The sequence below is a fragment of the Antedon mediterranea genome, chromosome 10, assembly GCF_964355755.1.
Source record: "Antedon mediterranea chromosome 10, ecAntMedi1.1, whole genome shotgun sequence".
In the NCBI taxonomy this organism is placed as follows: Eukaryota; Metazoa; Echinodermata; class Crinoidea; order Comatulida; family Antedonidae; genus Antedon; species Antedon mediterranea.
The window spans coordinates 23,829,023-23,842,484 of NC_092679.1; the positions used below are offsets into that span (position 1 = coordinate 23,829,023).

General features: G+C 34.9%; 1 protein-coding gene across 1 annotated transcript; it reads right to left on the reverse strand.

Annotated features, from left to right (window-relative positions):
• Positions 1–11,605: 11,605 nt before the first annotated feature.
• Positions 11,606–12,658, reverse strand: LOC140061336 (cyclic GMP-AMP synthase-like receptor 2). Its single transcript, XM_072107844.1, has one exon. It carries the CDS (start codon positions 12,656–12,658, stop codon positions 11,606–11,608), a length of 1,053 nt encoding a protein of 350 aa, XP_071963945.1.
• Between the last annotated feature and the right edge of the window lie 804 nt (positions 12,659–13,462).

Sequence of the window (13,462 nt, forward strand, 5' to 3'; positions counted from 1 at the left end):
TTCACTTTTTTCGGTACACACCAGCTCTAATACCCGAGGCTCCATTCGTGATCAACAATGTTGATAATACAAACACATTCACGATAACGAGTGACTTTTATTTTATAATTGAAATGTATCTTTATTTTGGAATAATAAATAACACCAACAAAAACACTTAAAATAACCAACAGCAGATTTGTATTTTAGGGTATCATTTTGAACAATCAATATTTTATCAAAATCATTATTTCACAACACAAAATAATATAATTTAAGAATATTTTTCAGATAAACTAATTAATAATTACACTCATAATGATCGACACCGGTACCGATTATTGTGCATTATTATTATAACTCGATTTAAATATTGTTTTAATTACACGCTAGACACTAGTGATATGTCTATATGAAAAAAGGCAACGAAATCTAAATTTGCAACATTTTTTACATAACATAACATAATAGTAAAGTAAATAATAGTTCGAATTCAACATAATCACTTAGAGAATTGGTAAGGTATAGATTAGACTATCGATTGCACACTATTACTAAAAAAAAGTAACCGTTTTTATGTGAATTAGACTGATAAAAACCAACAAAAAACTTAATCTGCCAACATTTTAAACGTCGTTACTTGTCCATAATGGATTGACTACTGTATCGATTACTGCACATTGTTTTACTATAACTGCCGAAGTCAAATTTAAAATTGTTACTGTACTAACATTATACAGTGATATCTGATAAAAGGCAACATTAATAATACTGGACAAAATTAAATATCATTACTTATCCACAGTGGATCGACTACTGTATTGATTATTGCACATTATTTTTCTCTAACTGAACCCAGGTCGAATATTTTACATGCAGTGTAACTACCGACACACTGTAAAAGCACAATTGAGCAAAGACAATGTACTAACATTAGACAGTGATATCTGATAAAATGCAACATACTCAGGACCAAATTAAATATCGTTACTTATCCATAATGGATCGACTACTGTATCGATTATTGCACATTATTTTACTATAACTGCCGAAGTCAAATTTAAAATTGTTACTGTACTAACATTATACAGTGATATCTGATAAAAGGCAACATTAATAATACTGGACAAAATTAAATATCATTCCTTATCCACAGTGGATCGACTACTGTATTGATTATTGCACATTATTTTTCTCTAACTGAACCCAGGTCGAATATTTTACATGCAGTGTAACTACCGACACACTGTAAAAGCACAATTGAGCAAAGACATCGAGGTTACTGGCTGTATGCATTAAATAACTGAATATTGTACATTCATCATATTCCATTGTTACTAGCTAAAAAGAATACACGATATAATAAAACCAATAGGGGCTATTGGATTTCTTTTTACATGATTTGTGACAGCGTCATTTATAAATTGGATTATATCACACTGTAATGATACTGGATTCTGCTTGCCAACTATCTATGGATCAAATAGTTCAGTATTTACATTTGATATATTATACAATATTTACTTCAAAACTGTCAAATGTTTTATGTAAACGATTAAAAACTATTAAATCAGCCGTAATGCATAATCTTTTTAGTTTATCTATTCGTCATCATCACAATCACTTTCACTGTCATCACTCCAAGGTTGGTCATCATCGATTTCAATCCATAGTTTAATGGGCGTAGGTTTTGTGTTGGCTGAGGAGTATGAGCGTGTCTCCACATAATAGATACATAATTTGCCCTCAACAGATGCTGGGTGATTGTGATTTCACATGGTGGCAATGACGAACAGTTGATCTTCTTGACTTTCTTCTTTCCAGTTTTCATTTTGCGAAACGATTGGTACCTGGCCTCATTAATACTGTTCATGCTTTTAAACCCATATATCTTGCATACATAGGCAGTGACTGCGGGTTTGTCCATCCTGTCACCACAAAGCGATCGCAATGACTTGCCTTTGCGGTAAAATCCAGTATCATTACAGTGTGATTATAATCAAATTGGTTTTATTATATCGTGTATTCTGTTCAGCTAGTAACAATGGAATATGAGGAATGTACAATATTTAGTTATTTAATGCATACAGCCAGTAAACTCGATGTCTTTGCTCATTGTGCTTTTACAGTGTGTCGGTATGCAAAATATTCGACCTGGGTTCAGTTGGAGATAAATAACGATATTTAATTTGGTCCAGTGTTGTATGGCTTTTTTTTTATCGTATTTTATATTTTATGTACTGTATCCATTTTATATTTGTATGTACTGTACTTTTGAAAAGGCCAACAGAGTTTCCCCATGGGGATAATAAAGTTTTAATTGAATTGAATTGAATTGTTATTAATGTAACAATTTTAAATTTTACTTGGGCAGTTGGGCAGTAAAATAATGTGCAATAATCGATACAGTAGTCGATCCATTATGGATAAGTAACGATATTTAATTTGGTCCTGAGTATGTTGCAGATACCACTGTCTAATGTTAGTACAGTAACAATTTAAAATTTGACTTGGGCAGTTATAGTAAAATAATGTGCAGTAATCAATACAGTAGTCGATCCATTATGGATAAATAACGATATTTAATTCGATTCAGTATTATTAATATTAATTAATGTTGCCTTTTATCAGATATCACTGTCTAATGTTAGTACAGTAACAATTAAAAGTTTAACTTTGGTTCAGTTAAAGTAAAACAATGTGCAGTAATCGATACAGTAGTCGATCCATTATGGACAAGTAACGACGTTTAAAATGTTGTCAGATTAAGTTTTTTGTTGGCTTTTATCAGTCTAATTCACATAAAAACGGTTACTTTTTTTTAGTAATAGTGTGCAATCGATTATAGTCTAATCTATACCTTACCAATTCCCTAAGTGATTATGTTGAATTCGAACTATTATTTACTTTACTATTATGTTATGTTATGTTAAAAAATGTAGCAAATTTAGATTTCGTTGCCTTTTTTCATAGACATATTATCACTAGTGTCTAGTGTGTAATTAAAACAATATTTAAATCGAGTTATAATAATAATGCACAATAATCGGTACCGGTGTCGATCATTATGAGTGTAATTATTTAGTTTATCTGAAAAATATTCTTAAAGTATATTATTTTGATCGAAATAATGATTTTGATATAATATTGATTGTTCAAAATGTTACCCTAAAATACAAATCTGCTGTTGGTTATTTGTGTTTTTTTAAAGTAAATAAAATAAAAGTCACTCGTTATCGTAAATGTGTTTGTATTATCGACATTGTTGATCACGAATGGAGCAAAAAAGAGAGAAAGAGAGAAAAAAATGATTCATACTTCATGGATAAACCCATTTTGGGCGAGTTTCTAAGAGTTTGATGTTTGATGATTTGGTACAGCAAACAACTGCTCTCTTTATTTATTGTTTTATCATTCTGCTGTGTATTTATTGTCAGTCTGAGTCCGTATCACGTATTTCTAACTCAGCTGAACGCCATAAGACGACATACGCGCCGAGTATATAGCCGAATAGGGGGAATCTGCGGACCTTTAGGACTGCTGTCTGAGCTTATGTACAGGATAAAGTTGCTGTCATTGGTGTTTTTGTCATCCCCAATATGTACTGCTGCCATTAAAAAAAGATTCAACCTTGTATCGCTTCACATGAATAAACCCATTTGGGCGTGGCCCTAAAATGTTGCTGTTTGGCGCCCCGTACAGGATAAAGTTGCTGTCATTGGTGATGTAATCATTAGTAGCCCACTGCGAATGATATCCAATAAAGTTTATCCTTGTATCGCTTCACATGAATAAATGCATTTTTACCCCCCTATGTTATGATCCCCACAGGCCCCATGTACAGGCTGTGACCCGGCAGCAATATCGAATATTGCATCTCGCCCTAATACGCACCTAACTACATCATCAAACATTTTGTATCTTTTCACATGAATAAATCTTCCGGGCGCCCGGTCTAGTCACGTATACATATTTCATTAAAGGAGTGGCGAGGGCTGATCAAGTTTTTAATTAATAACTTTCATTCATTCATTTATATCAGTGGATTACATATAAAATATACATAGAAATTATGTTCGCTCTGAGATATACAAAATCAGATAAGTAAAAAACAATTAAAAAGTGTCGGATCACTCTTGTACGACGGTATATGACAAGATTATTCAGTGTCCGAATGGCAGCTGGATAAAAAGCTGTTACGAAGTGTAAGTAGGAGGATTATTATGTTCATACGTCGTCGCTCATACCTTTGATCTTTATTAGGCCTACACATGTTCTATATTTATAGATAATATTTCCTGCCTACAGGTGTAAAAACATTTTATATAATTAGAAACTTTTATATCAATAAACCATGATATTTTTACGGAAGCCCATTCGGGCCACAAGTTAACTATATTTTAAAAGCTGTTATCTGGCGGCCGCCACTTAATTATCTGGCGGCCGCCAGATAATTAAGTGGCGGTTTCAACATGGCTACGTTTTGTTCTAAAAAATGTAACAGTTGATTCGCAGCGTTCTATAGAGGGCCGCGCTTAGAGACACGGAATTCAATGATGGTGTTTGTTTGATTGGCAGCAGTGCTTCAGTATAGGCAAGCGAGTTGGAAAATCGTTTGATGTCACCGTCGATGCATATCCTTCTATTCCTTAATCCATGGGTATACATAAAAGCCATAATGCTTCTCATTTTAAACTAACATTTACTCTGTACAGTAATAATGCTTATTGAAATTGCAAGCGTAAAAAAAAGACACAATGATGAGAAGTTCTAATACGATGTCTGCATATCAAGCAAAATATGTATGTGAATCCCGAATATGATGACGTTTCCCAAAATCGTCATCCCTCTGAAGTTTTCAAATTTTCAGAAGAATTAGTCATACCAATCATAGAGAATGTTGACAGGATAGTGCCAGAAGGCTACGGCGCAATGGTGAAGCAGCTTTTATATAGAGCTTTGGGAGAACTCTATACTTATTTACTGATTTATTTTCGAAACAAATGTTCTCAGAATGATGTAGCCCTGTACGAAAATAAACCTCTCCATTACTACACATTAGGAGCTGAAATGATCTTCCATGATAAATGGTATGACCAAGGTGCAGGTGGGAAAGCTCATGTAATAATACACCATTACTTATTGGGCAATTCGGAAGCATTGCAAAAGGAACTTATGGAGTTTGAACCAATACTCATTGAAATAAAGACAATCACTATTTGATGAATAGACTGAGTAGTATTGGCTTTAGGCCAGGATCATATCTAATGCTGAACGCCTGGGCCATGGATGAGAAGTTTCATACATTTGCCAAATCTAAAATGTGGTTTCGTGTAAATCCTGTCATACTTGTTTTGTATATAAAGGCCAAAGTATCATTTAAGGATGGCGACCTAGATAATGTATCTGCGATTGAGAAGAAAATGAAGGCATGTTTGAAGAACATTCTGGGCGTTCATTTACGTGATGTCACAAAAGCATTGATACGTACACATTATAGAAGTTGAAGCACTAGAGGTAACGAGAATGCTATACTCTCCTCACAAATTGTAGTAGACCTGATAGGGTTGAATGATAACAATATATAAGACTCATTGCCACAATCGACGTAATGGATTAGAGTTAAATACTGATAAGCACAGTATCGACGACACAAACGCTTTTAATTCAAGGAGCAGAGTTTCATTTTCTCTGTTACTTAACCTTCATAATATCTTGAGCAATTGTGTTTGCCTTGCCTTGTGGACAAATAAATAAACTATGGGACAATGTAGCAAATACTATACGTATATGCGTATTTTATTATTCTAATTTATACAATTTTAGTCGTGATTACATATGTGTGCATTATATGTAACACAAGTTCATTACCACCCCGAAGAGTCCAAAAGATATTGGAAAGGTTAAACAATAACCTACGCTGTGATGATAATTGACAATGTTATCAAAAATAATAGTTAATAATTAACAATGTAATATTGTAATTAGCATAAATATATCTGAACTTCAACCCGCTTGTAGGCCTACATGTCCTTTCAAATAAACAAATAAATAATCCGAACTCTTTTGAAAAGCTGCTTCGCGGATCTTTACTATCAACATTATATTACTAGTTTAAACAAAAATAATCATATTATTATTATTGAAAATTGACATCCTGTTCAAATAGAATTGTCTATTTTAGTTTGTAAATGTATGAATCGAACGATGGTGAGAGAATGTGTTACTGCTGACGTATTGTCTCTCTCGGTCCATGCTCGGTCCGACAATGTGTAAACCTTTCTTAAGAAACCATTAAAGTCATAATTATCATTTCAGCCATAATGCTTCTCATATTAAATTAGCAGTTAATGAAAAATGTAAGACATTCTGATTTCATGTGAACTCAAAATTTAAGTCAAATGATTTTTTTCACATCCCCAACTGCGATGAAGCCAGAATACTAGACAGAGAAAAGCACACAGAGTGAGAGGGATTGAAAAAGATTTGTAAGATAGGCCTAGTACTTTTCCTTTATATTTACCTAAGGCAAGCCAAGATATGAGCACTTTAATTTCCATTATACTGGATAACAAGAAATCTGTATCTGTATGCGGCAATAGAACAAATAATTGTGATGGATTAATGAATAGTCATTAATCCATGGTTATATACAAATTTTTAGTTTTTTCCACTTTTTGTTTTAACATTATCATTAGCTGTTAGTATAGATTGCATAGGCTTTGTCCATGTTTTAGGAATAGCTACCGTACAATTATTGTACTATGATATATATCAAGAAATCAACACATTTATATTGAACTATTTATATAATAGAATACTACATTCGTCATTTTAGCAAATCCTTAACATACTACATTTTTGCCACTATCATAGTAACATTTTATAAAACAAATGTTGACTTGTAATTATAACTGTTATACCATAATACTTCATTGCTGAACGTTATGACCTCATTTATTTGCTTAAATGTAGATGTCATCTTACTGGGTAAACACTCAATTGACATGCTAATCATATTATACTGCTGGGCCACAATAAATAACGTTCTTTGTATTATCATTCACATTTGGATTCTAGGGTATAATTTAATAATGTACTTTGGAACATCCGGGTTTGTTCCAAGCTATTTTACTACACAAGTCGCAATTGTTACAGAGCTGTTGACCATGACAATCAAAAGCTATACAGTACTGTTATATTATTCATAATAGTGTAGCCTAGGAAGTTTTGTTTATTGTACATCAGTAGAGAATCAGAAATACATCATGAGTGAGAACATGCAACAGAAAACAAATCAAGAATTAGAAATATTTGCCAGCAGCATCATTGAGCTGAAATCAGTTGGTAGATCACGAAGAATCATCGAAGCTACTGTTGGACAGGAATTTTTAAATTGTATGTCAAAAGTATGCTTACAGTTGCCAGTACGTGCCGATAATATTTTGTCTGGAAGTGTATTTGATGGAATGCCTGACGAAATTTGCGGTGACATCGACCAAATGTTGATTTTTGAAATGATATTTCCAGTTGTTCGGTGGCCATTTCAAGCCGTAGTCACCAATCATGAATGTGGGTATGTAATGGCTGAGCATAATCCAAGTCATCCAGCCTACCTGGGACTTAAGGTTGTTGACAAACAGTTCCTGCATGAGAACATTCAAATTACTGTTGAAAACGGGTATATGATGTCAACCAGCTTCTTAAATGTATGTAAATACTATGATTTAGAGGAAGATGGGCTTCGTGTATATAAGACACAAGGTCCAGCAACTGTATCAGCATTACAAGCGGACCAAGTATTCGGAAAAACGAGAGACATAGTTTTCTGTTTAAAATGTCAATCATGGCCGCCTATCACTGATGATTTCTTTACTAGAGAGAGGTTAAACAAGTGGCCATCACAAGAGCTGTTGAACAGTATTTCCGATTTAGATTGTCTTGTAGTGGCAGTTGGACACCCTTCTAGTGCATTTTCAAAAGAATTTGAATGGCGATTGTCTTTTTCTGTAGCGGAAAAGAAACTCATGCACGAAATGTGTGGACCATACTTCAACTGCATGATAGCACTCAAGGCACTTAAAAACAAGCATTTTGTACCCAGTGATCCTGACAAACCAACGCCGTTCTGCTCCTATTTCATAAAGACCGCCTGCTTGTGGATGTGTGAAATGTTCCCACATAAAGATGGCAGTAACATGGACTTGATTAGAAAAACGTTGGACTGGCTTATTGATTGCTATAAACAAGGGAATCTGCCTCATTACTTTATTCCCAGACAGAATTTAATCGGACATCTTTCAAGCGAACTCTGTGAGGAAACGATGACAAAACTGACAAAATTAAAAAGAGATCTGTGGAAGATGGTAATGTCTAGTCATGTTTTTATTGACCATTCAGTGCTTAATGTTATAGACAGTGTGTGTAATGCACTACGTATCACTGGAGTAACAGTATCTGATGACTATACAGCACTTGAGAATATTTTACTGAACCACCCAATGGCAAAGTCAACTCGTGTTATGGTGAATTATCTGCTATCCAGTGGAAATCAGCTCTACATAAAGTTAGACAATTTAGAAACTTCGAAGATGACAGGAATGGATTTAATAGAGGGCAAGTTTATAAGACTTGAACGTTTGTTTACACAAGGTCATCATCCCTCTGAACTTCATAGACTTCCAGAAGAAATCATCATGCCACTTATTGGGAAAGTTGGCGGGATAGTTCCAGAAGGCTACGGCGAAATGGTGAAGCAGCTTTTGTATAGATCTTTGGGAGATTTGTACACTTATTTGTTGATTTATTATCTGAGCAAGTTTTCTAAAAAAGATGTGGTTCTGTACGAGAATAAACCGCTCCATTACTACAAATTAGGAGCTGAAATGATCTTTCCTGATAAATGGTCCGACCAAGGTGTGGGTGGAAAAGCTCACGTAATAATATACCATTACTTAATGGGGAATTATGTACAATTGAAAAGAGAACTGATAGAGTTTGAACCAGTACTCGTTGAAAATAAAGACTTTTTGATGAACAGACTGCCTAGTATAGGCTTTTCGTCAAGGTCATATCTAATGGTAAATGCCTGGGCCATTGATGAGAAATTCCAGCAATTTTTCAAATCTAGATTGATGTTTCGCGTCAATCCTATAACTCTTGTTTTGTATATTAAGGCCAGAGTATCACTTAAGGATGGCGACCTAGAAAATGCGTCGGCAATTGTGAAGGAAATAAAGTCCCGTTCGAAGAAATGTGATGTCACAAAGTCCTTGATTGAAATTATAGAAGTTGAAGCACTAGAGGTAACGAGAATGCTATACTCTCCTCACAAGAAAATTGTAGTGGACCTGATAGGGGTGGATGATTACAAGAGATAAAGCTGATAGATCGTACGCCAATGCAAAGGATTATTGGTAGGCTAAAGGTCCAGATGCTTCCTTTTCAACTCCTGTCACGAAACAGAGTTCTGCAGACTATCAATTTCTAGCATAATGGTTTGATGTGCCCAACAGGACTGTAAGTGGGTTACATGGATTACAGATAACTCTTATTACCACTACTGGTTAACATTCATATCCACCTCAGGCCCACAATAGTATTGTAGAACAGCTGCTTGATTGTTAGTGTCTCTCCCGTTAAATAAAGTCATATTATATTAAACTAGCCTCATATTTCTATAATCCTCTGCTACACTTTACGATTTCTTATGGAAGGATTCTCTGTACCCTGTTATACTCTAAATAATACCTGTTCGGACAACTCTTTACCAAAAATCTTTTAAAACCGTCAATATTCCCCTCCTGACATTCTAAGGAGCTTCGTTAATGATACAATGTATTTTAACAATCTGTAACATTTTACAAAGTTAAATAATTTGACATATATTTCTACCATGTCTTTTTTATTGTGGTTGTCAATCGTTTAATATATTTTATATTTAGCGTTGTATGTATTATTTCTTTAAAAATATACGGAAGCCCATTCGGGCCACAAGTTAACTATATTTTATAAGCTGTTATCTGGCGGCCGCCACTTAATTATCTGGCGGCCGCCACTTAATTATCTGGCGGCCGCCACTTAATTATCTGGCGGCCGCCACTTAATAATTGGTACATATCCCGTCACGTGACATGTACGTGCATTGGATCAGAGGCGATGTTGCATGCAATAAAAGGCATGATTGCCTGATAATTAAGTGGCGGCCGCCAGATAATTGAGTGGCGGCCGCCAGATAACAGCTTTTAAAATATAGGTAACTTGTGGCCCGAACGGGCTTCTGTACAATATAATCGTTTAGATTATATACTTCTTTTAACCTCTCCGATACCTTAGGACTTTTCGATGATAGACTTGGGTTACATAAATTGTGCAAATGTAATCAAAGATAATGGTATAAAGTGGAATAATATGAAAATGTCTAGGTACAGTATTTGATATATATTTTATAGTGAATTGTCTTTGTCCACAGGCCATGAAATTCATTTGTCATACAATAGTTGCTAAAATTATTATAAAGTTGGCGAAATGTTGCTCTATATAAACTAAGACTCATTGGTAGTTTTACATTGACTCCACACGATCGACTGTGGCAATGAGCATTCTGTTATGGTCATTCAACCCTTTCGGGTTCACTACAGTTATGTTATAATTTCAATTAATGTCTTTGTGACATTACGTAACGGAATACTCCACATTATCTCCAAACGCGAATTCATTTTTTTTACAATCGCGGATACATTTTCCGAGTCTCCGTCCTTAAGTGATACTTTGGCCTTTATATAAAACACGAGTATAATTGGGTTCACGAGAAACCACAGCCGAGATTTGGCAGATTTCTTGAATTTTTCATCTATGGCCCAGGTATTCAGCATTAGAAATGATCTTGAAAAAAAGCCTATACTAGTCAGTCTATTCATTAAATAGTGATTGTCTTTATTTTCCACGAGTATTGGTTCTAACTCCATAAGTTCCTTTTTTACTTCTTCATAATTGCCCATTAAGTAATGGTGTATTATTACATGAGCTTTCCCACCTACACCTTGGTCAGACCATTTATCAGGAAAGATCATTTCAGCTCCTAATTTGTAGTAATGGAGAGGTTTATTTTCGTACAGAACCACATCAGTTTGAGAACATTTGTTTTGAAAATAAATCAACAAATAAGTATACAGTTCTCCTAAAGACCTATATAAAAGCGGCTTCACCATTGCGCCGTAGCCCTCTGGCACTATTCCTTCAATACCTTCAATTATTGGTATGACGATTTCCTCTGCTAGCCTAAAAACCTCAGAAGAACGACGGCCATCTCTTATAAATCGTTCAAGCATTGAAGCAGTTCCCTCTAATAGTTTAATACCGGCCATCAACGATGTTTTTACATCAGCTAATCTTCTGTACAAGAAACTTCCTGCACATAACCGAGAATTCGTTTTTTCAAGTTCAACTGTGGCCTTTGGGTGGTTGAGTAGCATGTTTTCAAGTGTTGCATAATCATCAGATTCAGTTACTCCACTGATTTCTAGGGCGTTGCACATATCGTTTACAACCCTAGGTAAGATTGGATGACGCCTGGCGTGACTTGACATTACCATCTTCCACATATCTCTTTTAAATACTGCCAGTTTTATCCCAGTTTTATCCCCGTTTCCTCACAAAGTTCTCTTGAATGATGTCCAATTAAATTCTGTCTGGGAATAAAGTAATGAGGCAGCTTCTTTTGTTGATAGCAATCAATAAGCCAGTCAAGAATTTTTCTGATTAAATCCATGAGACTGTAATCATTATTTGGGAATGTTTCGCACATCCACAAGCAGGCTGTCTTTATGAAATAGGAACAGAATGACGTTGGTTTGTCAGGATCACTTGGTACAAAATGCTTGTTTTTAAGCGCCTTGAGTGCTATCATGCAGTTGAAGTATGGTTCACACATTTCATGAATAAGCTTCTTTTCTGCTACAGAAAAAGACAATCTCCATTCATTGTCTTTTGAATCGGTACCAGGGTGTCCAATTGGCACTACAAAACAATCTAAATCAGAGATCGTATTCAAGAGGTCTTGTGATGGCCACTTGTTTAGCCTCTCTCTAGTAAAGAAATCATCAGTGATAGGCGGCCATGATTGGCATTTTAAGCATACAACTACGTCCCTCGTTGTTTTGAGTATACTGTCTATTGGCGCTGCAGAAACATTCGATGGACCTTCTGTTTTATATACACGAATCCCACCTTTCTTCAAATCATGGTGTAACGCGTCTATGAAGTCGGTTGACTTCATATACCCGTTATCAACAGTAATTCTAACATCTTCATGCAGAATGTCTTTGTCAACCACCTTAAGTTTCAGGTACGCTGGATTACTTGGATTAGGCTCAGCCATTACATAACCACATTCATGGATGTTGACTACGGCTTGAGATGGCCACCGAACAACTGGAAAGATTGGCTTAGTCATCATTTGGTCGACGTCACCGCATAAATTGTCAGGCATTCCTTCGAACATACTCCCAGACATAATATTTTCGTTTGGCAAGCATACCTTTGATAGACAGTTAAAAGTTTGCTGTCCAACATTAGCTTCGATGATTCTCAGTGATCTACCAACTGCTATAAATTCAATGATGCTGCCGGCAAGTCTTTCCATTGCTTGATTTGTTTTCCTGTCAATGCTATCACTCATGATGACTTTCTGATTATTTCTACTCAGGACATTAACAAAACTTTCTAGCCTACAATATGTTTGTTAATATCATAGAAGATTGGTGATTTCACAATGTCGAGGCTAAAATAGCTGAAAGTAACTCAGAAGTTCCAAAGTCCATTTTATTAAAATCTACTCTTGATCAGATAAATTATATTAATACAAATAACGTTATGTATTGTGTCCTAATATATTATATAGTACGTCAATTAAGTGTTTAACCAGTGTAAAAATGTGAAATTCGAGTCTCGGTTGGAATAACTTTTCCTTTTATAAAACAATGGTCATTCGTTACTTGTAATAGTCCTGTAGACAAATGATGTCATCCAAATTTGGAACCCATAATCTTCTGTTTGATATACAGGCTTATTCTACCATTACTTCTAGTGTCTGAACGTTAAATAAGCGTTAGATTCAAAGTAAAATAAATGCGAATTTAAAATGAGTAAAAAAATGGCTTTCTGAATGTATGTGATTTTAATAGTTTCTTAACAATTAAAGTTTGCAGTGTCTGACTGAGAGAGGTAGTGTATCATCATCAATGACGAAAAGCGTAGCAGTAGCAAATGCTCTCGTCATCGAGTTGCAGAGCGTAATAGCGACCATAATAACTAATGCATAACACCGTAGTCAGAGCCATCCGATTCATCCAGCTACAATAGACCAGCAATACATTTTAGTACTTATACAGTAATACATATTCATCCAGAAGCAGCATTTTGAAGAATTTGAGTCATTGATTAGTTTTATTTGCAAGGTCATGTACAAGCGGGTTAAAGTTTA